The following is a 27,718-nucleotide window of genomic DNA, read 5'->3' on the forward strand; positions in this document are numbered from 1 at the left end:
CTTCCTGATATTCAACGTCCTTTCTTAAGTCTCAAGTATTTTTTGAGGTAAATATGAGTATATGAGTCCAATGACGATAATTTCCATGTTACTCCTACTTGATATATATATATTAAAAAAAGTTGAAGTTTATCGAATAATATTCTGGTAAAAACAATTTACCACACGTTAAAAACTTTAAGAACACGTCATTTTGGCGGCGCCAAAAGTAGTTTAGTAAATGCACTTAAATTGTAAAAAATTAAATATTGTGAATTGTCTCACTGGTATTCCTCTTTTTTCTCCTTGAGTGAACAGTATTCGGTTGAGTGGTCACATGATTTTTACTGTAAGTTCTTAATAAATTGATATTAAACATTTATTATATCAGTCACTAAAATATAAATGAGTAAGTTATATTTTATAAATTGATGTATTAATTCATGAGTCACTAAAATGCAGATTGACAATCTGTTATGTAATAGTTCACGTGACATTTATTTTTTTAAATATATAAAAAATAATAATAATAATAATAATAGTGTCATTCTTGTATTTGAGTCGCTATCGATCGAGATTTTCAATTTAGAGAGAGGTGAAGGGTTAAGTGAGTTCTTTATATGTGTAGCATTTTTACTTGAGTTTGCCATTAAGTTATTAAAAAAAGAAAGAAAAGAAAAGGGCAATTCCCTTGTCATAATCAACTCTTATTTATCCCCACTCCATACTAATCATTACTCGAATTGTATCTTCACATAGGCCTATTTGTCAATATTAGAGTTTGTCATCAAATTAAAAAATTAAAAAATAAAATTAATTAGGCAATCCCCATCCTTTTAATAATTCTTATTTACCCCCCATTCCATGCTAATCATTGCTCATATTGCATTTTCACATTAGCCTATTTGTCACTTTACTTTAATCGATCTGTGTTTTGTTTGGATGAATAGCTTATCTAATTCTTGCCTAAACAGCGCAGACACGCGAAGACACAGTCATGGCTAATTATGCCGAATCATTATAAATACGACACAGTTTTACATGATAAAACCCCACTACAACATACCCCATTAACCCCTCTCTGTCTCTTTCTCTTTCTCTGTACCTTTTCTTTTCTTGTATTCTAAGGCTTGTGTTGTGCCAATTTATACCGTTAAAGAGCTGTGATTCTCATTCGCCAAGAAGCAGAGAGATCATGAGTTCAGTTTGCATATCAAACTGCGTGAACGACGCGCGTGACCCGCGCGTTCCCGTGCGGGCAACCTACGTGAACCTCTACAAGTGGCCGGAGTCGGACGCGGAGTTCGTGAGGTCGTTCAGCTCGAGCGACCGCCAGGGAGGGCACGGGCACGGGCACGGGCACCCAAGGGTGGTGGACAGCATGTCGTGCAGGCAGATGTATCTGAGAAGCTACAAGTTTTCGAGGAAAGAGAGCGTGCCGGAGAAGACCCAGAAGTGTTTCGGGCGGGTCAAGGAGATAATGGCCGGAAGTAAGAGAAAGCCGACTCGTGGGCTTAAAAGGAAGTGTTTGGTTCTGAGGAAAGTGAAGGAATTGTCGTGTGCCGCTTTGCTTAGGATCTTTCACCGCTTTTTGTCTTGCGCTGCTAGTGTAGACGTTGTGGATGAAAAAGATCATTGAATTTTATTTGTCGATCTGTTTTTGTTTTTTGTTTTTAATTTAAAGGCATGCTAAAACAAACCAAAACAAAACAAAACAACGAGAGTACGTACGTGTTCGTGTTGGTGGTGCTGTTAATTATGTTTCCTTAATTTTGTTTTAAATTATGTTCAGTTCAAGGGAAAATACTAAAGCACCGGTACCTACATTATTATTATTATTGTTCTTTGGTTTTCTACTCTTTTTGATTCGTTTGCGAGTGATGATTATGAAGAAATATTGTTATGTATTTAGTAGTATGATTATAAGTCTTAATTAATTAATTCACTGTTCTTCTTCTATCTCTCTCTCTGTGTGTCACATTGTTGTGAATATGAAGAAAAGGTATTTTTTTGTGTGGCTTTTTAGTTGTTGCAAGCGCCGGAAGGCATTGGGGAAGAAAAAGCTTCTCCTTGTAGTTGCTACAGCCTATCATTTTTTGCAGCAAAATTCTCGGTACGATCCTATCATTTTCTTTTCTTTTTCTTTTGGTCAACTATATATATATATTGTTTTTCGATGAATCAGATCAAAAGGGTTGGAGAATACTGCACATATTTTTGCCAGCATACGGCCACAAAAAGCTGTAATTAGTGACGGAGTTAGTTTTAACAATAGCGAGCGGATTATTATAGTATTGAGCTCAAATTTATATTGAGTTAAATTGAGCGGGTATTAAACGGGTTGTTAAACGAACTAATTTATTTATGGCCCTAATGTTTGGACTTGGGCTTCTACGATTCTATCCCACCAAAAGAAAAATAATAAGGAAATGGTTTCACTTTATAATAAAGTGTGGAAGCTTTAATTAGATGTGGTCATTGGCGCCGGTTAATTAGGATACCCTTTTATAATTTGATTAGCCGTGTAATTAGGTACAGTTTTGGCGCAGAATCGCTAAACTACATACGGGTTCATATTATGGATCACTGCTCCCTCCCTCGTTTGTAACAGAAAAGTTAGATCAATCTCAACAATCTGCATTTTCAATTTAAAAAAAAGGAAAAAATGAAAAATTAGTCCTTATAGTTTACCTGATTTACAATTAAGTCATTGTGGTATCATAATGAACTTAAATGTTCCCGAAGTATGCAAAAAAAATAATTTAGTCCCTACAGTCAAATTTTGTCAACTAATTTAACAGATTATGTTAGTGTGATACTGACTTAAATATGATAAGTATCACAATTTTATTGGTTCTAACGTTTCATGTTATCATAATCTGTTAAGTCAGTGAACGAAATTTGACCGTAAGGACTAAATTATTTTGTTGACATACCTTAGGGACCTTTGAGTTCATTTTGATACTACAAGGAGTTAATTGCAAATCAAGTAAACCACAAAAACTGATTTTGCATTTTTTCCTTTAAAAAATTTATGTAGTTACGGATATTTTGGGTCATTAGAATTTGTATTTGAGTGTAGATTCTATGAAAAAAAAAAAAAAAAGGAAAAAAAGAAAAAGAAAAGGTAAAGTCCACTTAAACCCCTCAAACTACCACCTCAATGATAATTTATCTCACAAACCATCAATTGCGACAATTTACCTCCCAATCTACCAAAACAATGACAATGTACCCCAAATTTTAACAAAATGACGAAATTACCTTTACTAAAATAAAAACAAAAAGACTAAAATTTATTTATTTATTTCAAATTTTAAAGATATTTTTGTCTTATTAAATGAGAGGTAATTTCGTCATTTTGCTAGCATTGATGAGTACATTATCATTGTTTTGGTAGTTTTGAGGGTAAATTGTTGTAATTGATAGTTTGTGGGGGTAAATTGTCATTGAAATTGTAGTTTGAGGGGGTTGAGGGTAATTTTTTTTAAAAAAGAAAATCTTTGAATTTTTTCATATAACTAAGCCTTTGCATGGAATTCGTACCAAAAAAAAAAGGCAACTTAGGCGGTGCCTAGGGCCCAATAAATTAAGGCCTCCGGTTAACAATTAATAATTATATAATTGAAGTTTGTTTCCTTAAAAAATAAATTAGAGAGTTAATAAATAGTCTCTAACTAAGGCCTCCAATTAATAATCGTATAATAAAAGTTCTTTTCAAAAAAAAAAATTGAAATATGGTAAAAAGTTAATAAATAATCTCTAGCTAATTAAGGCCCTCAATTATGGTAAAAATAATTTTACAATATTGGGGCCTTAAAAAGTCTCTAGACATTAAAATGAGAATTTATTGACACTAGATATGTAGCCATCCCATTCCTCTTAAAAAAAAAAAAAATGTATCATATGGAATTATAAGGCCCCCAAAGTAAACAAATGGTCAGGAGAAATGCTAGAGCATCTACTCTCGTTATTCTCCGTCTTTCCTTTTTTAAAATTAGCAATTTGATTCAACTTTACTTAGGTGGGTCCTACAAATCTGATAGTTGATTTTTTTTTTAAGAAAATAGAAAGGACGGGAGATGGACAAGAGTAGATGTTCTAGCATTTTTCAGTTGACCAGTTGTTTACTTTCCTATTTTACATTCAAGAAAGTCCAACTTTCATAAAATCGTCAGTAGAACATGAAAAGTCTTTATCTCCGATATACTCCAACATCAATCTAATTAAATTTTAAGACTAATTACAAAAAATCTTGAATATAAAAACTTAATTTGTAATTTTATATCTCAAAAGTCAAACATATAAGTTGTGACAAAATACCTCCACCAAATACCTTTGTTATGCATTAATTACAATTATTTGGTAAAGCCTAGAGGGAGCTAGCTGCACTGCACATGCCTTAATCAATTTGCATGTGGGGAATAAAGAATCAGACGAATTTTGGGCGTTTACTTGAATCAACCTGCAACTTTTATATATATATATATATATATATATATATGAAAGTCATATAAAATTAAACAAATATTTGGTTAATTCAAAGTAATTTAGTGGTGGCAAGTGTATATGGGCGTGAAATAAAGAAGATAAAACATAATGATGGCAGCCACCAAACCCACTCTGGCTTTGCTGAAACTTGCATTCTACGGAGCTAATCAATAGCCTTTGCAAAAACTTGGCTCCAGGAACTCCAAGCATGGAAAATTGAGAAGTGGCATCATCACTACCAAATTCACACCCTTTTACGAAATCAATCTTCACGCTGAAAATAACATGCATCAACTCTGTCGGACCCAGTCAGCTTGATCATCACCAATGTCAATATATATATATATATATATATTCTTTCATTTCAAGCTTCACTTTGTTCATACGAGTCTCTAATATTATTTTCTATATTCAGCCGAAAGAGTCTTCATAGGGCAAGAAAGAATGGACAAGGGATTGGGTGCAATGAATTTGCCACATATAATATGGATATATAGTTATGTGAGAAGTTGGGTTCTTATATGCTCGGGTAGGTGTGTACTGTCTTAACATGTGTTTGAGCACTTGTTTGTAGGGGTAAAAAGGTGAGCAGTTATTAACCATCCACTAACCGCATTAACCGCTAATCGCTTTTGAAGGTGGTTACGATTAGCGGTTTTGGTTAGTGGTTTTAGTTTTTGAAAAAACTTCTAACTATATATATATATGTATAAAAATATAGAAATGATGTTGTATGTAGTAGGGTATTATCATATTACCATAGCGTCGATTTGATTTTTTTGTTGTTGCAATAAACAACCATCAATGTATAGCAGTCTATCTAATTGGCCAAGTTGATCCAGATTAAGTTGAGTGTTGCACTCATCGAAAAACCTTGTAATTTTAAAGATATATTTTTTTCCCCTTCCTTTTAAGTAGGAGACTTCAAAATATCATGTGAAATTAGAGATTAATCGACCACGATTAGAAGTGGAAAAAACTCAAGTGCTTCACTTTTTCTTGGGTTATTGACTATCATCATTTGTATGAGTTGTCAATATCACGCCATTGTTTTCCTCTTTATGTTATGGTGAAATGAAATCATAGTGTGAATTATGTAGATGTTCAATGACACCTTTATTCTCCTCTACATACATGATGAAAGAAGAACCCAAAAAAACAGCTTCTTTCCAATATTTCCTTCTTATTTGGTCTTCTCATAACCTTCATACTACGCGTTACTACAAACCAAGTGCAGCTTTTTGTTGTAATTTCTTTGTTGATGTTGACGTACTTATAAATAAATAAATAAAAAACAACTTTTACAGAGTGCTCATAGGCGTAAATATTGGGCCCTCGATCGTCTTTACAAAGAGGTAGCCGCATACCAATGACCCTTGGGGGATAGGAGGAGGAGGGGGAGGGGAAAACAAGAAATCAGATTCTTCACTGGACGCTAGGATGATGCTTCTCTTTGATGGATCCAATTTAGCCATTTTCGGTGCTTCTTTCCTTACTGTAGTTCTCCTCTTCGGTTGGTTGCTGCAATAGTTGTAATGTTGACATTCTTGCTTAGGCATTGCCTCTTCAAACAGCCAGTTCAGACGGCCACTCCAATGAACCGGGCCATTCAATTGGCACATTTCCAACAATTTCTAAGTGAATGTTGTAGTTGTTTTAGAGAAATTGTTAGGTTGCCCACCCTTTGCTTTCTTTTTGTTATAATGTTTCCCTTTCCTTTCCCCTTGGAATTGAACAAAACAAAAAATCTTCACAATGGATTCATTGTGACAAATTTCTGAATCACTATGCCAATGGCAAAGTTTCTAGACATAAAAACCATTATTGGTAAGTATGCTATTTCCATTTCAGAAGTAGAGAAATTATGAGCAACCAGTATCAAGCATAATTTTTATCAAAAAAAGAAAAGAAAAAGTATCAAGCATAGTGACCCATTGCACTTTTACAGGTTATTTTGGCCACAATCAGGAAAAAGATAAATGCATCAAACAAGGCAGTATTACTGTACTAGCCAAGGGGACCATTGGGCATGATTATATTATTAGCATCATTACAGTATCTTAGAGAGAACAGAGCATGCTGAATGAGACAGCTCTGGACATACAAATCATTTTTACCATCTATTTCAGCCTACAAAAGACATCAGAGTAAATAATGGCGCCATCCAGCTCTACAGTACTTTTCACAGAGTTTCTACAAACAGTATGACCACAAAAGGTAAGAGAGGATTCTACCACTCAACACTATGAGATAAAGCCAAAAAAAAATCTTTTGTCATTCAGCAGCAAACAATAAGATCAGATCTAATCAAACTTTAAAAGCCATAAAACAACATTTCTCTTAGTTGCAAACAAAATACAATCTCTTAACCTAACTTAAAGCAATATATGGCACCATCAAAAATCACTTGTAAATAAAAATTTAAGAGCTGAAATCAACTGATACTTCAACTTTAGCTGATGGCCACTCACGATTTCCTTTAAATTTGGGGTTGAGAAATTCTCCAAGTCATATGAATCAACTGACATCAATTTATGGGTACATCTCAAATATCAAAACCAAGTGGTTATACACACATAATTTAACATTTATAAGCTTAATTGTACAAAAGAAAAGCCGTTACACCAAGACATATAACTGAAATCAAATGTATGCTAACAGAACTGCCTCCTTATCTCAAATACCTTCATCCTGTAATGAGCCCAACTTCAAGGGTCTTCTCTCAATTATTTTCAATTACCCTACCAAATTAGGGACCCTCATTTTAATAAAACACAATATCTACCTTTCAAGACAGAAAAAATCCTTTCAATGATGCTGTTCAAATTTAGGATCCTCACTCCAATTGTTATTATAGGTCAGAAGAGAATCAGGTAACATGGCCAGTAGCCAGTGTGCTGAGCAAACAAAACATACTAAGAACAAAATGAACTGCTATTCTAAGCTGGGTGTTTCTCTTGTATATACTTTATGTGTGTACCCGAGCTGAGCTATCGCTTTTAATGATATTTTAATTATTTATTAACAAAAAAAAAAAAGCTTAGGAAAAATTATCACTCCAGGAATGAGAGCGCATATTCTGCCTAACAGCCTAGGCTGCTCAACTTACTGCTAAATGTCAAATACCATCGCATCAAGCAAATGTATGCACACACACGTTTCTAATAAACTCAGAGGGAAAAAGAATAATCAACCAAGAAACACAGCTTCCACCAGAGTGCAATATCTCTTCCTGAGTGCATTGAGATAGCCGAGCATAAAACCATTCCACATCTCGTGGATTGCTAAAGCTCTTAGCATAACTGACCAACAAGAGATCAATTGGCACAATCCTAAAAAAGAAAACTCTGCGAGTCTGCGACAATTACCCTTAAAACATTCCAGCTATATTGGATGGAAAGCACATTTTTGCTCCTGAAACTGAAGCAACATGTATCCAGAGAAGTAGGATACTTCGTAGGGAAAAACTAGGACTAGGTAAAAATAAGAGTTAGAACAGATTTGAAGGTTGTCATGATTAAATATGAAGTGCATTGTTGTGATGGAAAAATGAATAATGATTGATTGATAGTAAATAAGATCAATTCATTAACATTTCTACTCTACGTATCAGGTGAATCTTTAAACTAAACATCACAAGCATGCACATACTTATGCAGGTAAGGTTCAAACAACTACAAATCACAGCTGGATAAAACAAAATCGTAATGGAAAATAAGTGAAAGGTTTAACACATTTTTATACTTGGTTGAGAATGTTTTAACTAACTTCTAAAAAAATCGTGTATGATAAGACTGAATATCTATGTACCGGGACATTCACTTTCTTAGAAAATGGACTTAAATTCTTCAATTTTGCTTTTCTAGTTTTAGATCAGAACATATACTTCAGATGGGCTCCCTTTTGGAGTGCTCAATGATTTTGCCAATCTTATAAACTATTATATATAATGCAAAAAAACTCGAATCAAAATCTACAATCAACATGATCTATAGGGGCATGAACATAACCAAGCATAAAATCCAATCTCCTTCAACAATCAATCCATCTATTCATATAAGAGGACATTTGCGCATTTGACTGAACTTATGTCAACCTAAACAATTGACAAAGAGAAGCCTCTTACATGTTACGAGGGGCATAATCAGAGCAAAAATTTGAATCCTTGTCAACTGTAACTAAGAGCCCCATAGTCAAATGTACTACTTTAACAAACTACTTTGCCAACAACCGATAAAAATATAACCAGATCAAAGTTCTCATTACAGGAACACACATGCTTCACGACAAGATCCCAAACAAACACAAACTTATCTCAATGTTTAGCCACATTGACATCAACAATATCGTCTATATTGATTCTCATAAGCAACCAAGCAACAATGTACAAATAAATGAAACAAAAAAATTTGATCTGTGCAACAGAGTTCAGAAAAGAATTGAAAAAAGAAAATCCGAACATAGATTTTGCTAAAAAGAAAAAACGCACATCATGCAGAAACTGATCTATATTACAAAATATTACAAGGCCAGTCGTCAAGTAATTATCGAAGGACATACAGCCATACGGCAGCAAACAATTGAATAAGAAGTACAAAGAACATGAATAGAAGGTAAACTACATCTATATTGCATAATTCATTGACAGCATTATGAAGTGAAAATGAAAATTTCAATGGTCAGGCATAAAGGCACTATCACATAAACATGGAACATTGATAAAAACAGGTTTTTTTCCCCAAAAATCAAAAAAGGAAGTGCAAAACAGAAGTGACAGCGATCTGACCCAGCAATTATATTTGTAGATCCGCTAAACAACCCGCAAAGCGTGCATTTGATTAAGGGGGCCAGCAAAAAGAAAATCTCTTTCACTACCCAATTCAAAGCTCGAAATCTTCGTCCTTAAGAGCCATCTCGGCGGCCTCTTCTTCCTCCTCGTCGAGCACAAAGTACTCGTTCCTCTCCACAGGTCTAAACATGTAGAACATCACCATATAGAACATAAGACTCGCAATCTCCTCGGCCGCATTGCTCACCCACTGGTACTTGTACGCCGCAATGGTCCTGAGCGCAAACACCACAATTCTCGTGAAGTACAAGTACCCGATCACGACCATGTAGAATTGCCTGAAAAGGGTCAACTTGGCCAAGTTCCTGGCGGCCTTCCCGTCGGTCTTGGAAGTCTCCCTCAGCGACCGAATCGACCACACGATCGGGAAGATGATTGCGCAGCAGCAGATAATATCCACCAACAAGAACACCTGGTTCCAGGTGACCCAGTCCTTGATGAACGGCCCAGTCTCGCCGATCACAACCGAGGCCACGTTGGCGAGCACCTGGAGCGGGATCACAATCATCAACACCTTCTTCTCCTTCTCCTGCAAGAAGGGCTTCAAAAACGACCACCCAGTCCCGATCAAAACGATCACCGTGAATAGCAAAACCACCCTGATAAACTGGAAGATGTAGAACAACACGTCCCACCCGTGCGGCGTGCCCGTGACCTTAACGTAGTGCTTGTCCTCCGCGGCGCAGATCAGATTCAGCGCCTTCATGAGCAATAACGCGGCCATGAGCAAATGGATCCGGTGGACGACGCGCTTGTTGGTGTAACAGAGGTAGATCCAGAATCCGAGGAAGGCGAAGTAGGCGATGGAGAAGAGGAAGAAGAGGGAGGGGAGATGGGTGCGTCCGGCTGAGAGGTAATCCTTAGAACCGTCGCTGTCTAAGTTGTAGACCTCGGTGCGTACGGCCATGGAGACAGAGGACTCGGGTGCGCAATTGGCGAAGAAGAGGGAGTACTCGTTAGGGGAGGAGACTGGGTAGGAGTGGTTGAAGGAGGCAGCGGGGGGTGGCGAGAGGTCGCGGAAGTTGAACAGAGAGGATATGTAGTGGGAGTCCAGGACGCAAAGCTGAGGGTTCTGCTGGATCTCCACCAGTACTTGCAGGAGGGACTCCTCAGAAAGAAGGAAGAAGCCCAGCCGGGACGGGTCCGGCGGGGAGAGCGAGGTGGACACCGAGACGGAGGAGACGGAGATCGTCACGTGCCCGGTGTGGGTGAAACCGAATTTCTCGAAGAGGATCATGGGGCGGCTGTCGGAGGTGATGGTTAGGGTTTTGATCTCGGCGGAGCTGGGGGAGAGGACGACGAGGAGGAGGAGGAAGAGGAAGGGTAGTTTCGTCATTTTGATGCGGGTGTGGAGAATGGAGACGAAATTGGCGTGGTGAAGGGAGCAACGGGGAAGAGTGGGAGCAAAGAATGCGAGGCAATGATAAATTGATGATGGGGGGTCACGAGGAAAAGGGTTGGTAGAGGCCCAGTTGTGTACTTTTGCTTGGTCCAGAAGGCAGCCCAAGAGCCTACAAAACTATATTAGTGCGGCCCAATTATAAGTGAGTTGTTTTTTTTTTTTTTTTTGAAGCAAAAAATTATAAGTGAGTTGTTGAATAAAATTAGATTTTGCAATTCATTTCATGTGTCAAGTTGCTAAGGCGTGTCTATAACATTATATAGATTATTCATAACTTAATCAATTTAATTAAACGGGTTAAATTCATTATCCATAACTTATTATTTTTGTATTGAGTTTGTGTCGAATTTGTAAATCATCTCAAATTGTATGTCACTATGTCACCTATCTGGTTCGAGTCGTGTCAAAATATGAATCTTGGACTAAGTAACTCATTTTTGTGCTCGTACCTTGGTAGAATGCCAACTTTATATTAAGGTTAAAATATTGAAAATGAAACTTCTTTGGTGAATTAAACTAGTTAATGTTGTAAAAATCATACACAAAAATGGTCCTTCTTTATTTTAGTTGTGTTGTCACTTGTCTGTCACACATATTTGTTGTTGTGTTATAGTGATTTTGCGGTCCCCACTTCTAGAAACATTTATTGGACGCTTAGATCTCCCTCACGCACTGTGGTTTCTTTTCTTGGCTAATGAAATGGAGTGGAATATATGAAGAAAAAAGAAAATTAGAGTTCTTTTTGCCTCACAAATAGTAAACATCATTGAGATTGAGAGAACTCTAAAGAGTTCGAGATGAGAATCTTTTTTTTTTTTTTTTTGGCAGCGATGGATTTTCAACGGTGTTGTGTTGATTAGGGGTGAAAATATGGGCGGATAATAACTGCCAGCATCCGTTATCCGCATATGCAGCTGACATTTAGCCCCGCCGACCGCAATGAGTATTATGAGTTGGAATTATCGAGGGTTTGGGAACCCTCAAACAGTTCGAGACTTTTGCCGTCTGGTGAAGGTTAAGAAACCCGAAATGGTTTTTCTTATGGAAACCATTTCAAGACAGAGTAAAATGGAGCGGATTCGGTGTAAATTGGGGTTTCCCAATATGTTGGTGGTAGATTGTGTGGGGAAAAGTGGTGGCTTGGCACTGCTATGGAATGACGACGTGGGGGTGGAGATACAAAATTACAGTTGTCGCCATATCAACGCTAAAGTTTGTTTAACTCCTAATAAAGGGTTTTGGAAATTTACAAGCTTTTACGGTCATCCGGAAGCAAACAAAAGAAGAGAGGCATGGGGCCTTCTACGTTATCTCGTGACCATGGCTCCCGAACCTTGGATTTATTTGGGGGATTTTAACGAGATTCTGTATGTGTCCGAAAAATTGGGTGGCAAAGACAGACATAGGGGATTTATGGAAGATTTCCAATCCACTTTGACAAATTGTAATTTAATGGATTTGGGCTACAGGGGGCCCAAATTCACATGGAACAATGGCAGGGATGGAGAAGCTTTTGTACAAGAAAGACTAGATCGAGTAGTGGCGAATGAAGGGTGGAGAGCATTTTTTCCCAAAGTCGATATTTTGGTGGAGGGAACTTTATGTTCGGACCATTTACCTTTATTTGTCACGTTGCATGAAGACAAGCGGCTGGGTAGGAATATTCATCCATTCAAGCATGAAGCTTATTCGTTACTGGATGATACATAAACTGAGGTGGTCAAGCTTGCATGGAATGCTAAGAAATCAAGGATGAGCAGAGGGGGAAGTCTACGACGAAAATTGGACAAATGTAAAGTCGAATTGAAGAGATGGCAGGAAAAAAAGAAGGGGCCAGAAAGAGAAATAAAGAAGCTATGTGAACAAGTGACTCTTTTACAAGCCAAGGAGGGGCCGGAGTAATTGGCAGAAATAAAAAAAAAAACTTAAAACGCAAGTGGATTCTCTCATGGACCAAGAGGAAGTACAGTGGCAACAGCGTGCGAAAGTGGATTGGCTTTGGAATGGAGATAAAAACACCAAATTTTTTCACGCTTGTGCAAGTCAAAGGCGAAATTCTAATAAAATCCAAATGGTTTGTGATATGGAAGGGAATCAATGGGAGTCCCAAGAAGATATTGGAAATGCATTTGTGGATTATTTCAGCCACTTATTCTCTACTGGGCAGCCGACTGGGTTGGAGGAGTGTTTGGAGTCTATTGACAGAAGAGTGACACATGAAATGAATGAGAGGTTGCTAAGACTTTTCACGGCTACAGATGTTAGTGCTGCTCTTCGTCAAATGGCGCCCCTTAAAGGTCCGGGTCCGGATGGGTTTAATGCTTGTTTTTTCCAAAAGCATTGGGCGTTAATTGGAACTGAGGTTTGCAACGATGTGCTATTTAAATTCTGGAGTATTGAATAAAGAATTGAATTCCACTTATATTGCTCTCATTCCTAAGTCTAAGAATCCAATTTGTGTTACTGATTACCGCCCAATTAGCCTATGTAATGTTTTATATAAAATCATCTCAAAGGTTTTGGCTAACAAGCTTAAAGAGGTTTTGCCTGCTATCATATCATCGTATCAAAGCGCCTTCATTCGGGGGGCGCTTGATTTCGGACAACATTGTTGCTGCGTATGAAACTCTTCACACTATGCATTTCAGAATGTATGGGAAAACGGATTTCATGGCAGTTAAGCTTGATATAAGCAAAGCATATAACAGGGTGGAATGGTGTTTTTTGGAGGAAGTGATGAGAATGATGGGTTTTGATCACAGATGGATTAATCTGATCATGAGGTGTGTGAGTACAGCTCACTTTTCAGTCTTGGTAAATGGTATTCCAATGGGACGAATTACCCATACTCACTTTTGGCCCGAGCTGACCGAGATGGCTCTTTTAGAGGTGTCCCAACCTCCAAAAGGGATCTCGATTGAACCATCTTTTTTTCGCTGATGATAGTTTATTGTTTTGCAGAGCCGATCATTCACATTGGCATCGAATGACTGCTATCTTGAATTGCTATGAGCGTGCTTCGGGTCAAATGCTTAATGTTAACAAAACTGCAATCTACTTTAGTCGTAATACACCGACTGAAGAGAGGGAAGCCATTCTTGAGATCGCTGCAATACCAGCGTTTCAAAGGTTTGATACCTACTTGGGACTCTCGGCTTTGGTAGGAAAGTCATGGACTAAGGAGTTCAAGACCATTATCGACCGGATTGAAAAACGATTAAAAGATTGGAAGTTGAAATTTTTATCGCAGGCTGGGAAGGAGATTCTTTTAAAGGTCGTGGTGCAAGCTATACCGACATATAGTATGAGTGTCTTCTTGCTTCTGAAAGCATTATGTTCCACTATAAATTCGATTATGCATAAATTTTGGCGGGGGCATAAAAGTAATGAGTCCCATATTCACTGGATGAGTTGGGGACGATTGAGAATCAATAAAGAGAAGGGAGGGATGGGTTTTAGAGAGTTCTCTTGTTTTAACAAGGCTCTATTGGGTAAACAATATTGACGCCTCTGGAAATCCCTGGACAGTTTGGTAGCAAAGATAATGAAGGCAAAATATTTTCCAAGTAGTGAGGTTTTGGATGCGAAAATTGGATCTGAACCCTCGTATGCATGGAGGAGTATTTGTAGTTCGCAGGCATTACTGAAAGAAGGACTGTGTTAGAGGATCGGAAATGGGGAGAATGTTCGTATTTAGGGAGAGCGTTGGGTACCTAAACGACATAGTTACTTTATCCAATCCCCCCCACGACAAGGGTATGAAGATGCTATGGTGTGTGACCTAATTGATAAGGAAATGGGTTGGTGGGATTGTAATATCCTTGCAAACCTATTTAGAGAGGATGAAGTGGAAGCCATAAAATCAATTCCGCTGAGTAGTACTAATCAAGAGGATTTGCTGATTTGGAGGGGCACGGTAAATGGGCTCTTTTCAGTCAAGAGTGCCTATCATTTGGCTAAAGAGGTGGAAGATAGATATAAGGCAGGTAGTTCTACGGGTATGCAAAAGAGTGAAGTGTGGCAACGGATTTGGAAATTACATATCCCTAGTGTGGAGAAAATTTTTATCTAGAGAGCTTACCATAATATTCTATCTACTAGGGATAATCTCTTGAGAAGAAAAATTGTGCAGGATCCGCTGTGCCCGATTTGTGGGTTGGAGGTTGAGACACCTATCCATATATTATGGGAATGCTCTTCAGCTATGGATGCGTGGGGATCTAGTTGTAAAAAATTCCAAAAGAGTTCTTTTAAGGGGCTACCTTTTATTAAGGTGTTGGAGGAGGTTTTGAAAATCGCAAATGAGGAAGAAATAAAATTCTTTATTGGTTTATCACGGCAATTGTGGCTTAGACAAAATGAAGTGATTTATGGGGGAGCATTTTGCCATCCAAATTTGCTGATACAGAGGTGTACAATGCAATTTCTGAATATGGTTAAGCTAATAGCGTCGAGTCTCATGCGCAAAGAGTACAGGGGAGCAACGAAGATGAAAAATGGCACGCACCTCCAGTGGGCAGACTAAAGGCCAACTGGGACGCTGCAATGAACGTCAAATGTAGCAAAATAGGCATGGGCGTGATTGTCAGGGATCATGAAGGGTGTGTCATTGCAGCCAGGTGCAGTACCAGTCAAGGCACTTTAGATCCATCAGTTGCGGAAGCTTTAGCAGCAGTCCATGCACTGCGGTTCAGTCTGGAAATTGGCGTGAATATTATTAGTCTGGAAGTTGACGCCAAAAACGTGGTGGAAGCGATGAATTCACAAGAAGAAAACTGGAGCAGAATTGGACACTTAGTGGCAGATGCTAAATCTATGCTCAACGGTTTTAATAACTGGGATATTAAGTATGTAGGACGTAGTGCCAATTTCGCAGCTCATCATCTTGCAAAATTGGCAGCGAGATCGGGAATTGACAAGGAGTGGTTGGGAGAAATCCCTGATTGTATCCTAGAGATTGTCCAAAGAAAGCAGTCTGTATTATCTTTTTGATTGATTAATGAAGAAGTGAATGCTTTTCTTATATATATATATATATATATATATATATATATTGTCGGATTTTTGTTTCTTATATTTGCTAGATTCGCAATGTTATTGAATTTCACTTTTAGAAAACTCTTTTAATTTGTTCTAATTAATTGCCTTATATGTTCTTCCTTTATTATTATTATTATTATTATTATTATTTAAATGTTTTTTCTTGTTACCAACTATAGATTTACTAGAAGCTAAATATTAAATAATGTATGTAATGAAAATTTATTGGCAAAATAGTTAGAAAGTGTGATATGAATAACAGTGTTCAACTATAAATAATGTTTTGTTTTTGTTTTTGTTTTTGTATTTACTAGAAGCAATAATTAGTAAATTATAATTTCAAGGTTTAAAATGCTCATTACCTCAATGCGGATAACAGATAATATCCAAATTTATTATCCGCATTAACCACGCAGATGCGGATATGGATATACGGATAATACCCTTATTATTAATTTTTTTCAAACTTACAAAAAAAAAAGAAAAAAAAAAAAAGTGGGTGGCAGGCTGGGGTGGTAGCACCACCCCCTGAGCGCTTCGTGGTGGTCCCTCTAAGTGCTCCGGGGGTGGTGTGACCACCCCTGTGGCATTTTGGGGTGGTCACAGCAACCTTAGATGGCTTCGGGGGTGGTTGCGGCCACCCATACCCGCTCTGTGGGTGACCACCCACCCATGATCGGCCACCCATTTAATTTTTTATATTTTTTGTTTTCTGTTTTTAATTAAGTTGAAAACAATAAATAAATAGTGGTGGCCACTTTGTGGGTGGCCGACCACTTATTTAATTTTTTAAAATTAAGTTGAAAAAAAAAGAAATAAATAGTGATGAATTTTTTAGTAATTTTGATTCAATTCCACTTAAAACATATGTGTTGTTACTAAAATAAGGAATAAGAGTAATTATTCCATTTTACCCTCCTCTATTGCTAGTAATAACTATTTATTTTCCTAATAGAATAGTCATTCCTCAAGCTTCGACTAACTATTTATTTTCTTAATGAAATAGCCATTTTGCAAATCAAACGAGACTTTAGTCTCAATTATGCTGTGTCACTCATATACTTAGAGCACTTCTAGTAGTACCCTATAACTAGTTCTCTCTCATAAATTTAGGAAAAACTAAAAAAAATTCAAAAAAAAATTCAAAAATTCAAAAAATAGCATTTCTCATTAGTTATACATCTCAGACATTAATTTACACAAAGAAATCATGTGATACACGTGACCTAACAATTCGACCTAACAATTCAAGAATCATAACAGTTGGTAATACTTTTACGATCAAAGTCAACTTAAAAATCCTACAAAAAAGAAAAAGAAAAAGGGTCAACTTAAAATGTATATCTTATTTATTTAGGTATAAATAATAAGGGATGGACAAAGGTTTAAGAGGAAAAAATATTAAGAGATAAATTTATATTTTTCATAACAGGGTACCAGTAAAAAGAGAAAATAAGACAAGGAAGGAGAGAAAACAAAATCTTGGTCCTTGGATATATCGTTTTAAAAAAGATATTAATCTTTGAAAATATTATTGCTTATAAAAAGAAAAGAAAAGGTGTCAAAAAAAGAAAAAAAAAAAAGAAAAGAAAAGGCGATTGGGGCATGTTTGAGTGTGCGTTTAAGGGTCTAAAAGTTTATTTAACACTTCAACAATCCGTTTAAAGAAAAAAAGTACACATTTGGTAAAAAAAATTGAAAGTACTTTTAAGAGTCCAAAAAACCAAAAAATAGCCAAAACACATTTTTGGCAAAAAAAAAAAAAAACTTAAAATCTCTATTTTTCAAATGCAATTTCAAACATGTTCTAAGGGTCCGTTTGGGAGTGCGATTTTAAAAATTGCGTTTTTAAAGTTTACGTTTTTTAAATCGCTACTTTTTAAAATCACGCAGGCGTTTGGTAAAACATGTTAAGAAGTATTTTTTTTTTTTTTTATCAATTGAGTGTTTTGATAACATTAGCATATAATTGCTGTTTCATGACCAAATAGATAAATATTGCCCCAAACATTTTTTTAAGTGAAATCGTAATTTTGGCTTAAATTCACACATTTTTAAATAAGCATATTCTAATCAGCTTAATCAGCTTATAAAAATCGCAGGTCTTTTCACGATTTTAAAATTTGCGTTTTTAAAATCACAATTTCAAGCATTTCAAAATTGCGATTTGATTTAAAAACACAGATTATTTTTTAAAAAATACATTTCCAAACGGACCCTAAGGACTATAGCGCAAAGGGCATTTTTGGTGTTTTATAATCGATAAAATTTTGAGAAAACTAATTTTACCTCACTACACTTAATTTAGAAAAAAACTATTATGGGTCAATATAATTTTTTTTTTTAGTTTGAGATATTATAATTGAGTGAAATTTTCATGAGTAAGTGTAATTTTATTTAATTTTTGGTTTTTGTTTTTGTTTTTATTTTTTCAGAGCATCAATAAATATTTTGTTCACTTCAAGACAAAGTGCACTACGAGGTGATGATGGTCTCTGCTCTTTCCTTTTAAACCCGGAGACATTTATCTGAGTACAGTATTTAACAAGGAATCTAAGCCTGAATACCCAAAAAACCCTTCTTTTTATTCAATATTTACCGGTGACCTAGAGAGCAATTTCTGTAATTTCATCCAACAACAGGACCGGTTAAGCATTTCCGTTCGAGGAATACCTATTTATTGCTTGGCCATGGAGCTTGCTGGTTTTTGGCGTCCATTTGTTATCCTCCAAACAATCCCCCGAAAAGTCCAAGCTTCGAAGCCGCCAAGCATTTCAACAAGGGAGGATTGAATACGCAAACACAAACATTAATTAAAGAAATTCCTAGAAGACTAAAGCGACCTCACCAAGAAAGAGCAAGAGAAAAACTTTTTTGAGCATTTGGGCTGTTAGATTGGTTTGTCTTCGCCCATCTTCAAATTTCAATCTGTAAGTGTAACCACCTTAATGTCGTTTTAATTTTCTCTGAGAGGTTGTGTTCTCCGCTCTGCAATATATATATATATCTTTGTGGGTTTTGTTTGTTTAATTTTCTCGGGAAGTTGGTGTCTCTGCATTTTTGGTTGCTGGGAAAGAGGAAGCTTGGGAAAAGAATCGAAAATTCGAGATTTTTTTTAGCGGGTCGGAGTTGATTTTTTCATTTATGTGCATGTATTTTCGTGGGTTTGAAATGGCTACTGGAACATGTCAAGTTTTTCTTTTCCTTTTCTTTCCTTTCTTGGCGACCAAACGGATATTAGGGTTTTAAGTTCACTTCAAACTGGCGTTGACATCATATGTACTATTTACTTTGTTTCTTTAAAATGATCATTTGATGGAATTTTTTTTTTTTTTTTTTTTTTTTTGTCTTGGATTTCACGCAGTGAAATACGTCGCAGTCTTGTTTGGAGGAAATAATTTTATTTCAATTTGGGTGGATGTTATTTTTGAAGGGAAACAAAGATTAAAATCTAATTGGGGCTTCCCAAAATCTTGAGGGTTTGAGTGGAGGTTGACCAGATGAATGTGGTTGGTAGGGTTGGGAGCCTAATTTCACAAGGTGTTTACTCTGTTGCTACTCCTTTTCACCCCTTTGGTGGGGCTGTCGATGTCATTGTTGTTCAGCAGCCGGATGGGACGTTCCTAAGCACGCCTTGGTATGTCCGGTTTGGTAAATTTCAGGGAGTTCTGAAAGGTGCTGAGAAGATTGTCCGCATAGCTGTCAATGGCGTTGAAGCCAATTTCCATATGTATCTTGATAATTCAGGCGAAGCCTATTTTATAAAGGAGGTTGATGCTGGTAAAGGAAGTGAGACAAATGGGGTTGTAAAGGATTCTGATAATTTAGTAGTTACAGGAGAGGATAGTATTGTAGGTGATAATAACAAAGACAGTAGTAATGACAAAATTGATGACATTCATAGACTTGAACATAGTGTCTCTGATTCAGAGGTGGTTCGGTTGCGAGATGAATCTGTTTCCTTATATGCAGACCGAATTGAGAGGGTAGAATCTGATGTTGAGCGAAGGTTTTATGAATTCAAGGATGAGCATTCCCCTTTGGAGGGTTCAGTTGAGTTGTCGGAATATGGATCTAATCGATATGAAAGTTTAGATGGTGAGGATTTTGTGGAAGCCCAATGTTCGGATTCAGAAGTGATCTTGGTGAGTGTGGATGGTCATGTACTGACAGCCCCCATCTCAGCATCAGAGCAGAATACAGAGAATGTGCAATTAAGCATACCCCAGTTTCATTTAGGCCCAGGTGAAGGGACAGAATTTTGTGAAGGCAATGAGGAGTTTGGTTCAGGTGAAGATGTCTGGGCTGCAGATTATATTAATAAGCTGAGTGCATCTACGGCCAATGTTGCATCTGATGATGTCTGCAGCATTAATAATGATGACAATGCTATTGGGCGCCAGCTGGAAGTTTGTGAAGGAGTAGGGGAGCATGTCTGTCAATCTCAAGAAGCTCCGGGCATTTCAGATCAGGAAGGAGAGATACTCGTGCAGAGTGATTCAGAAGAAGTGTCTGCTAATAACAAGAGGGAAGATGTGTTTAAGAGCTGTTTGGAGCTGTCAAAGTTGACCAAACAAGTTGCAAATGCTGATTTAAATGATGTAATTTCCTCATTGGATGTCTCAGAACAGAAATCTCAGGAGAGTTCTCCAGTAGCTGGTGAAGACAAAGACGAGGGCGTTGTAGAATCTAGAAAGGATTATGATTTATCTGCTTCCGGTAGTTCTAGTTCTCTGGGTAATGGGGCATCTCCAGGCTTACAGGTTGGAGTTGAATCAGTTGAGAAAAATGCATCAGGTGCACAACATATGGTGTCTGACAGCATATCTGTTCATTCTGTCACTAATGGTTCAGAATCCAAGGGCAAAAACTTTTCTACATCAGCAGCATTCGAAGGGATAGATAATAGTCCACTGAGAACTGTACTGGAAGATGAGTGCAGTAAAAGTGAGCTAGTGGAACCTCAAACGGAAGCTTCCAGTGAAGGGATACAAACTCACTCTAGCATAAGTAAGGAGTTCTTAGTGGCATTTGTTAAAATTATGGGCTTTCCTGTTGTCAATCTTAGAGAGTATTTATTTTCTTCCATCCTTCTTACAATTTGCAGGGTTTGAGATCTCGCTCTGTAGGAATGAACTTCACCCTGGTATGGGCTTGGATGCTGCTGCTGAAGCTTTTGATGCACATCGGATATCTGAAGAGGAGTTTAAAAACTCTGCAGTATCGCTTATTAGAAATGAGAATCTAATCATCAGATTTAGAGAGAGCTACTTGCAGTGGGAAAAAGCTGCTCCTCTTGTTCTTGGAATGGCTGCATTTGGCTTAGAATTACCTGTTGAGCACAAAGATACAATTCCCGTGGGCACACCACAGCCCAGGGATGACGATTCCGGTAACCCTGCTTCCCCTGCTTCATCTGGACGCAGATGGCTCTGGCCATTTAGAAGAGTCAAAACACTTGATCATGCTAGCAGTAATGCATCAAGTGAGGAGGTCTTTGTTGATTCTGAATCTGGTAACTTACAAGCATTATCAATTATGACATCGCATGATGGCAAGGAGTCTCCTCACAAGCAATTGATAAGGACCAATGTTCCCTCTAATGAGCAGATAGCATCTTTGAATCTGGAAGATGGTCAAAATATGATAACTTTCAGTTTCTCTACCAGGGTTCTAGGAACACAACGGGTATGTTAATCATGTAGCATTTAAAACTTGCAATATGCAGATGGTAGCCAGTAGGATTGGATTTTGTATATTCTTATTGCTAATACCACATTTACGTTTAACAGGTTGATGCTCGTATTTACTTGTGGAAGTGGAATGCACGAATTGTAATTTCAGATGTTGATGGGACAATAACCAAGTTCGTATAGTAAATCTTATATTAGGCTGCTAAATATGTTTTTTACTGGAACTTCCTATAAGTTGATGAAGATGCTGCTATTTATGATGTTCTTTTCCCTGTCTACTTCCTCTATTTTGTATTAGATTTGACCCCAAGAGATGACGAGCCCAAATGCCTGACCATAGCTTCCACACACATTATTTCTTTTAGACTTTTCACTTCTCAGTTTATACACAAGTCATTAAAGTTGTCATATTACCACCAAGGCTTCCATGAGGGTGTTTCCTCTTATGTGGTCTCCTTTCATGGTTTTATTCATATAGATTCTAACTCCTATTCTTTTTGGAATATTACGCTTTGGCAGAATGAGTATTTTATTTGTCATGTGCCTTGTTGTACATTATACTGACAGGCATCCAGTACAAATCATTAACAATTTTAGTTTCAATTGTATAGCCATGATGCCTTAATTTGTGATGTAGTCAAGGACACCAAGGGACTCTTTTTGCATTGTAATCACCTCTAAGCAGGGCTTAAGGTTCTTGCTGATAGGTTGAAACGTTCTATTATAAGTGGTGTTCTTTGTTTATAATTGTCTTTGTACATGGGGGGCAATTTTATTTGTCCTGATGCTTGCATATAAGATTTCAATGGGAAAAACATTTTTGCTTGATCTCCTGGTTGCTTTATCATAACTAGACCTTTTGATAGAAGTTGGAAATATAAACATATCTGGTGATATGGAATAGAAGTCACTAATATGGTATTAAGTAAAGATTGTGGAACTAATGACTTAGCTGAGGGAAAAATAACATTTTATATGGAAAGAAGAAACCCTTCCTCTATAATGACTTCTACTTTTAAAAGTATTAGCATTCTTGTCAAATCGATTTATGATGAAACCTATAACTTTGAATGTCTTCCAATTAACAATAGGTTTTGTGACGTGCATTACCTTGACCATTTGTTTTTCTTCGTTTCCAGGTCTGATGTTTTAGGCCAATTCATGCCTTTAGTTGGAAGGGATTGGACTCAATCTGGGGTCGCTAAACTTTTCTCGGCAATTAAGGTACGCCTTTGTCTAACTTTTAACTTTCCCAAATCCTCATTTGATTTGTGTCTGACTCCCAAGTCTTTTAATCTTACCAAAGTTTGTAGGAGCCAATAAAGCAATAAGGTATTTCTGACTTTGGACAAAAAGAGTGATTTTATTGATCTGAGATATGTTTCAAAATGTACTCTACAGATTTGGTTTGTATGATTTAGCCTTGAGCAAGGTTTAACAATCGTGGAACTATAGTGGTTCACCAAGGATAAATTAGTCAGTACATCCCTTTCTTGTCAGCTACAGCCTCGATCTAGCAAGTGAACTATTTTTCGTTTTCTAGTATGTTTCACAAATCTACTATGCAGTTCGACCTCTGGTTTTGCCACTATCTATCAGTGAAGGGCTTGTTATTATGATTACTAGGCTTCTATATTTTTCTCTTCATGTGCATCATTTCGTCATGGACATATAATCTTTTCATTTTTCTTGTCATTTTGATTTTTCTGAGGGGAAGGATTCATGTGTGCCACATGCTACTTCTACACATGATTGACCATCTTTCTTTCTATCAATTTTAAGATAGTTTGGAAAAGGGATGGGTGAGGTGGGGAAGAAGAGGAGAAACTGTTATTGGTTGACACAATAAAAAATGGCCCACCAAATCCCAGTTTTGTTAGATCATTGCAACATCAAGCTTGTGAAATATGGCACTATCTTCTCATCTCCTGTTTCATAGCACTATGTAAATCAGTAGTTCAATTTTTTTGAAGCATTTGCTTTCTTGGAGTTTGGTTGAATGATAAATTTTATTGAGCAGTATGGTTGTTGAGTTAATTCCTTTAACTAATGACCTTTTTTTTTTCTTTGGAGTTGCACATGGAATTATATTTTTTTTACAAGTAATTGATGCAAGGTGCCCTTAAGTACATAGGAAGTATACAAAAGAAAGCCTCTAACTAGAATTATCAGCTGTTCTGGAATTATATGGCCTTCTTTTGTATATGGATGTCTAATATTAGATCCCTGTTTTTTTCTACAGGAAAATGGATATCAGCTGCTGTTTTTGAGTGCGCGTGCCATTGTTCAGGCATATCTAACTAGAAGTTTTTTGCTTAATCTGAAACAGGTACCAAGATAAACTGGTTTTTGGTTGACTCGGTCCTAACTGATTGAAAATGGGAACCTATCTGTGAGATTTTATAGCTTGATGAAATTAAATTAAGAATTGACAGCATGGTGGCATCAATGTAGTTTTTGCCTTCTATCTCCATTGAAGGGTTTGCGTTATGATCTAGTTTCTGACAAGTTGATGCACATATGTCTATATGGGTCATTATGGTCGATCTTTGTAGTTTTTACGTATTGGTTCAGTTCTTCTCTTCTCTTGCCTTACAGTACACTTGCAGTGTAGAGGTTATAGCTACCGTGGTGGTAGAATTATATAAGCTCAATTGGCAACTCTTTCTTCACTTGCAGGATGGGAAAACTTTACCAAATGGACCTGTTGTTATTTCACCCGATGGATTATTTCCCTCACTGTACCGAGAAGGTGATATTCTTCCCATCCTAGAGAAATTATATAATGCCACTAATTTGTAGAAATACTTTAACCTGCATTAATTCTGTAGTACAGTTGCCTATAGTGCCAGCTATATTATGGGATATTCAGTGGTTGCTCTCTACAAAATATGATTTCTGTCTGAATGTTTAGTGGTTATAGTGACTTTTTCACAGCGATCAACATGCATAAAAATTCTCTCCTCCGGGGGCGATGGATATATGAAGCTCCAACACAATGATGGATAAAAGGAGGGGGGTTCTGGAGGGGCCATGTGTCCCCCTTTAGTTTTGAAAAATTCTATTGGATTGGGGGGGGTGGGGTGTGTGGGGGTCTGAGGGGTCCCCCTTTAGTTTTGAAAAATTCTATGGGATGGGGGGGTGGGGTGGGATGGGTATTCGAAGCTCCTACACAATGATGGACCCAAATAAGGGCTAAGAGGAGCCACCACCTGGGGGGTTTTTAAAAAAAAGTTTGACTTGGCCCCTATTTAAACAAAAGATCTTCATACCCAACCTCCCAAACAACCTATTTGACTAGACTGAAAAAAATAAAATAAAAATTGAACAACCTCCCTTGTTTTGTAATGCATCATAACAACCATTATTTGCCTCCCTTATTTTGCAACGATGCAATGACCATGACCCAACTCGCCCAACAACTCCCTTATTTGTCTAACAAATTGTTTTTCAAGGAACTACATAATAAGGTTTTTCAGCTGTAAATATGATCCAAACCAGGTTTCGCAACAAAATTGAAGATACGGTATCTAAAAGAACGTCGGGTTTCATTTTTTTAGGTGATTGAGTTAAAATTTGAAATATATTAAGAAACAATTATTTGGTGTTTGTTATTTTGTTTATATTTTGTTCACACTGAATGAATACTAGTTTTATTTTTTATATATTAATTAAATCCTAAATCTTAATATATTCTCGTTCATGCTTTGGCCTCCAAGATAAGAATTCTTGGTTCCGTCCTTCCTCCCACATCAAATGGAGACTGGTGTAACTAATAGTTTTACCATAGGCCTAGGCATCTAATTTAGTTCACCTTTGACGTGTGATGTTACATGCTCTGATGATAAGGTATTAAAGCTTATAAAAATGGCCTTGGTTTGTTGTTCACATGTGGAAGCAACACCTCACTGATATGTTCATCTATCATTGCATCATTGACCACTTCAAAGAAAAATAGGGTTATGTTTGACTTTTACCCAATAGTTTCATTTCCAGGTAGCATTAGTCTGCATTGTTTCTTACTTTGCATGCCTTATTGACCATTTTGCTTCTCCATTTCTGATGGCAGTAATAAGAAGAGCACCTCATGAGTTCAAGATTGCATGTTTAGAGGTAAATATCGAAGGTCAAACCTTATTACTGGATGTATATTAGACACTTTTACTAAGCATTGGATCCTTCTTTCTGACATTTTGTTGTATATGATGCAATATCATATTATGCAGGATATTAGAAAACTCTTCCCTTCTGATTACAATCCATTCTATGCGGGATTCGGAAATAGAGAAACAGATGAACTCAGTTACAGGAGAATTGGGATCCCTAAGGGCAAAATATTCATTATCAACCCTAAGGTATTTATCTTCAACTTATGTTTTTCACTTTTCAGTATTTTGTTCACTAAAAAATTGATCTAAACTGACAGGGTGAGGTTGCTACTAGTCATCGCATTGATGTGAAGTCCTACACGTCTTTACACACTCTTGTCAATGACATGTTCCCACCAACTTCATTGGTTGAGCAGGTAAGATAACTTACCTTAGAATTGACAAAAAGCCAAAGAGACATGGATGGGTCTTATTTTGTTGGGTTAAATACTAAATACCCCATGGAGTTTCATAATTTTATTTTTTCTCCTCTAGGGTTTTATTTTTATCACAGGAGATCCCTGTGGTTTTGATAATAGACCAAATTAGTCATTCTGTCAGTTGACCGTTAGTTGACTTAACGGAATTCTACGTGGATCAATCAAATGTTGACACGTGGCACTCATTTAATTTTTTTTAAATTAAATTAAATGGGGGTGGCTCCATGGGGGTGGCTAAGCCACCCCCAATACCCACTGGGGGTGGTTTTGGCCACCCCCTTGGGCACCAAGGGGGTGGCTCAACCACCATTGGTTGTGGTTTCGGCCACCCCAGTACCTACTGGGGGTGGTTTCGGCCGCCCCCTTGACCACCATTGGGTGTAGTTTTGGCCACCCCCTAGGCTCCATGGGGATGGCTGAGCCACCCCCATCCGGCCAGCTGGCCACCCCCGAATGGCAATTTTTTTTCCTTTTTTTTTAAAAACATTTTTTTTTAATTTTTTTTTAAAAAAAAATTAAGTGGGTGCCACGTGTCAACATTTGATTAATCCACGTAGAATTCCGTTAAGTCAATTAACGGCCAATTGACAGAATGACTAATTTGGTCTATTATCAAAACCACATGGATCTCCTGTGATAAAAATGAAACCCTAAGGGGAAAAAATAAAGTTATGAAACCCTATGGGGGTATTTAGTATTGAACCCTATTTTGTTTAAGGAATGCTAATCTACTCTTCATATCTATTTCACACCGGGCTAAGGTGGCATATTGGAAAGCCACTTAAAATATATTACCTCAGCCAGTATAAAATGGGTGTGAAGAGTAGCATTACTCATTTTGTTTTGTTTTTCTCACAACTTCGAGTATCAATATGAAAAGGCACTTAAAACATGTTATGTTAACCGTTGTAAAATGAGTGATAAATGGGTGTGAAGAGTAACATTACTTATTTTGTTTTGTTTCTCTCACAACTTCGAGTATCAATATGGAAAGACACTTAAAACATGTTATGTTAGCAGTGATAAATGAGTGTGAAGAGTAGCATTACTCATTTTGTTTTGTTTTTCTCACAACTTCGAGTATCAATATGAGAAGACACTTTAAAACATGTTATGTTAACCGTTGAAAAATGAGTGTAATAAATAGGTGTTTACTTATCTCACAACCTCAAGTATCAATATATGTGCAGGAAGATTTTAACTCATGGAATTTTTGGAGAGTGCCAGTGCCAGACATTGATTTATTGGGCCAATAAGATCAGTAGCTTGGGGTGTCCCATAAAATATGAATACATTCAACATTCTTGTTGTACGAGAAGCAGTCCTTGTTGTACGGGAAGTTTTGGGTATTTGTGGGTCATAAACATCTCTCACTGAATAAAAATTCCTGCTGACGTTTAGCTCTCCCTTGTATCCGTTTCTTTCTTTTGGTTTTTGTATATGATATCGACTCCTCCATTAAAAGAAAAACTTGCATCCAGAGAAACAAGGAAGCTATGTTTACTGATACTTTTTCTTGTCTTTCTGATCTCTCTCATGCTTGCAAACTAGTGATTTCATGGGAGCCATTGCTGCATTTAGATGCTCCCATGAAATCATCAAAATGTTTTCATTTTCGGCGTTGCTTTTTTCGTTTGAATTTGTTGTTGGAGAGTCCACTCTTCTTGGATACATTG

The 27,718-nt window shown here is 37.0% G+C and overlaps 4 protein-coding genes across 5 annotated transcripts; 3 read left to right on the top strand and 1 right to left on the bottom strand.

The window, feature by feature from the left end:
* Positions 1 to 1,110: 1,110 nt before the first annotated feature.
* On the top strand, positions 1,111 to 1,790 carry LOC132162515 (uncharacterized). The gene has a single exon (XM_059572747.1). The coding sequence runs from the start codon at positions 1,175 to 1,177 to the stop codon at positions 1,616 to 1,618; it is 444 nt and encodes a 147-aa protein (XP_059428730.1). The 5' UTR covers positions 1,111 to 1,174; the 3' UTR covers positions 1,619 to 1,790.
* Positions 1,791 to 9,079: 7,289 nt separating this feature from the next.
* On the bottom strand, positions 9,080 to 10,728 carry LOC132192116 (protein CANDIDATE G-PROTEIN COUPLED RECEPTOR 7). The gene has a single exon (XM_059607334.1). The coding sequence runs from the start codon at positions 10,653 to 10,655 to the stop codon at positions 9,351 to 9,353; it is 1,305 nt and encodes a 434-aa protein (XP_059463317.1). The 5' UTR covers positions 10,656 to 10,728; the 3' UTR covers positions 9,080 to 9,350.
* Positions 10,729 to 11,660: 932 nt separating this feature from the next.
* Positions 11,661 to 12,431, top strand: LOC132162400 (uncharacterized). The gene has a single exon (XM_059572633.1). It carries the CDS (start codon positions 11,661 to 11,663, stop codon positions 12,429 to 12,431), a length of 771 nt encoding a protein of 256 aa, XP_059428616.1.
* A 5,860-nt stretch (positions 12,432 to 18,291) lies between these two features.
* Positions 18,292 to 27,550, top strand: LOC132191475 (phosphatidate phosphatase PAH1). 2 transcript variants are annotated; one of them, XM_059606501.1, is made up of 11 exons: positions 18,292 to 18,691; positions 19,126 to 20,771; positions 20,869 to 21,449; positions 21,554 to 21,627; positions 22,594 to 22,678; positions 23,697 to 23,783; positions 24,134 to 24,206; positions 25,524 to 25,567; positions 25,681 to 25,809; positions 25,881 to 25,979; positions 27,233 to 27,550. In XM_059606501.1, the coding sequence occupies exons 2-11, from the start codon at positions 19,262 to 19,264 to the stop codon at positions 27,296 to 27,298; spliced, it is 2,748 nt and encodes a 915-aa protein (XP_059462484.1). In that variant the 5' UTR covers positions 18,292 to 18,691; positions 19,126 to 19,261; the 3' UTR covers positions 27,299 to 27,550. The 2 variants fall into 2 exon arrangements, with proteins under 2 accessions (XP_059462484.1, XP_059462485.1); XM_059606502.1 differs by having other exon boundaries at positions 19,195 to 20,771.
* The last annotated feature ends 168 nt before the right edge of the window (positions 27,551 to 27,718 follow it).

The sequence above is a fragment of the Corylus avellana genome, chromosome ca9 (assembly GCF_901000735.1).
Source record: "Corylus avellana chromosome ca9, CavTom2PMs-1.0".
In the NCBI taxonomy this organism is placed as follows: Eukaryota; Viridiplantae; Streptophyta; class Magnoliopsida; order Fagales; family Betulaceae; genus Corylus; species Corylus avellana.

What these genes read in the sequence shown, in the direction of transcription:
- LOC132162400 (XM_059572633.1), top strand. Translation starts at nt 11,661, where the DNA reads ATGAGTATTATGAGTTGGAATTATCGAGGGTTTGGGAACCCTCAAACA.
- LOC132162515 (XM_059572747.1), top strand. Translation starts at nt 1,175, where the DNA reads ATGAGTTCAGTTTGCATATCAAACTGCGTGAACGACGCGCGTGACCCG.
- LOC132192116 (XM_059607334.1), bottom strand. Translation starts at nt 10,655, where the DNA reads ATGACGAAACTACCCTTCCTCTTCCTCCTCCTCCTCGTCGTCCTCTCC.
- LOC132191475 (XM_059606501.1), top strand. Translation starts at nt 19,262, where the DNA reads ATGAATGTGGTTGGTAGGGTTGGGAGCCTAATTTCACAAGGTGTTTAC. An exon ending in GGGTTCTAGGAACACAACGG is followed by an intron (nt 21,450 to 21,553) that starts GTATGTTAATCA and finishes TACGTTTAACAG; the next exon opens with GTTGATGCTCGTATTTACTT. An exon ending in TCAAGATTGCATGTTTAGAG is followed by an intron (nt 25,568 to 25,680) that starts GTAAATATCGAA and finishes CATATTATGCAG; the next exon opens with GATATTAGAAAACTCTTCCC.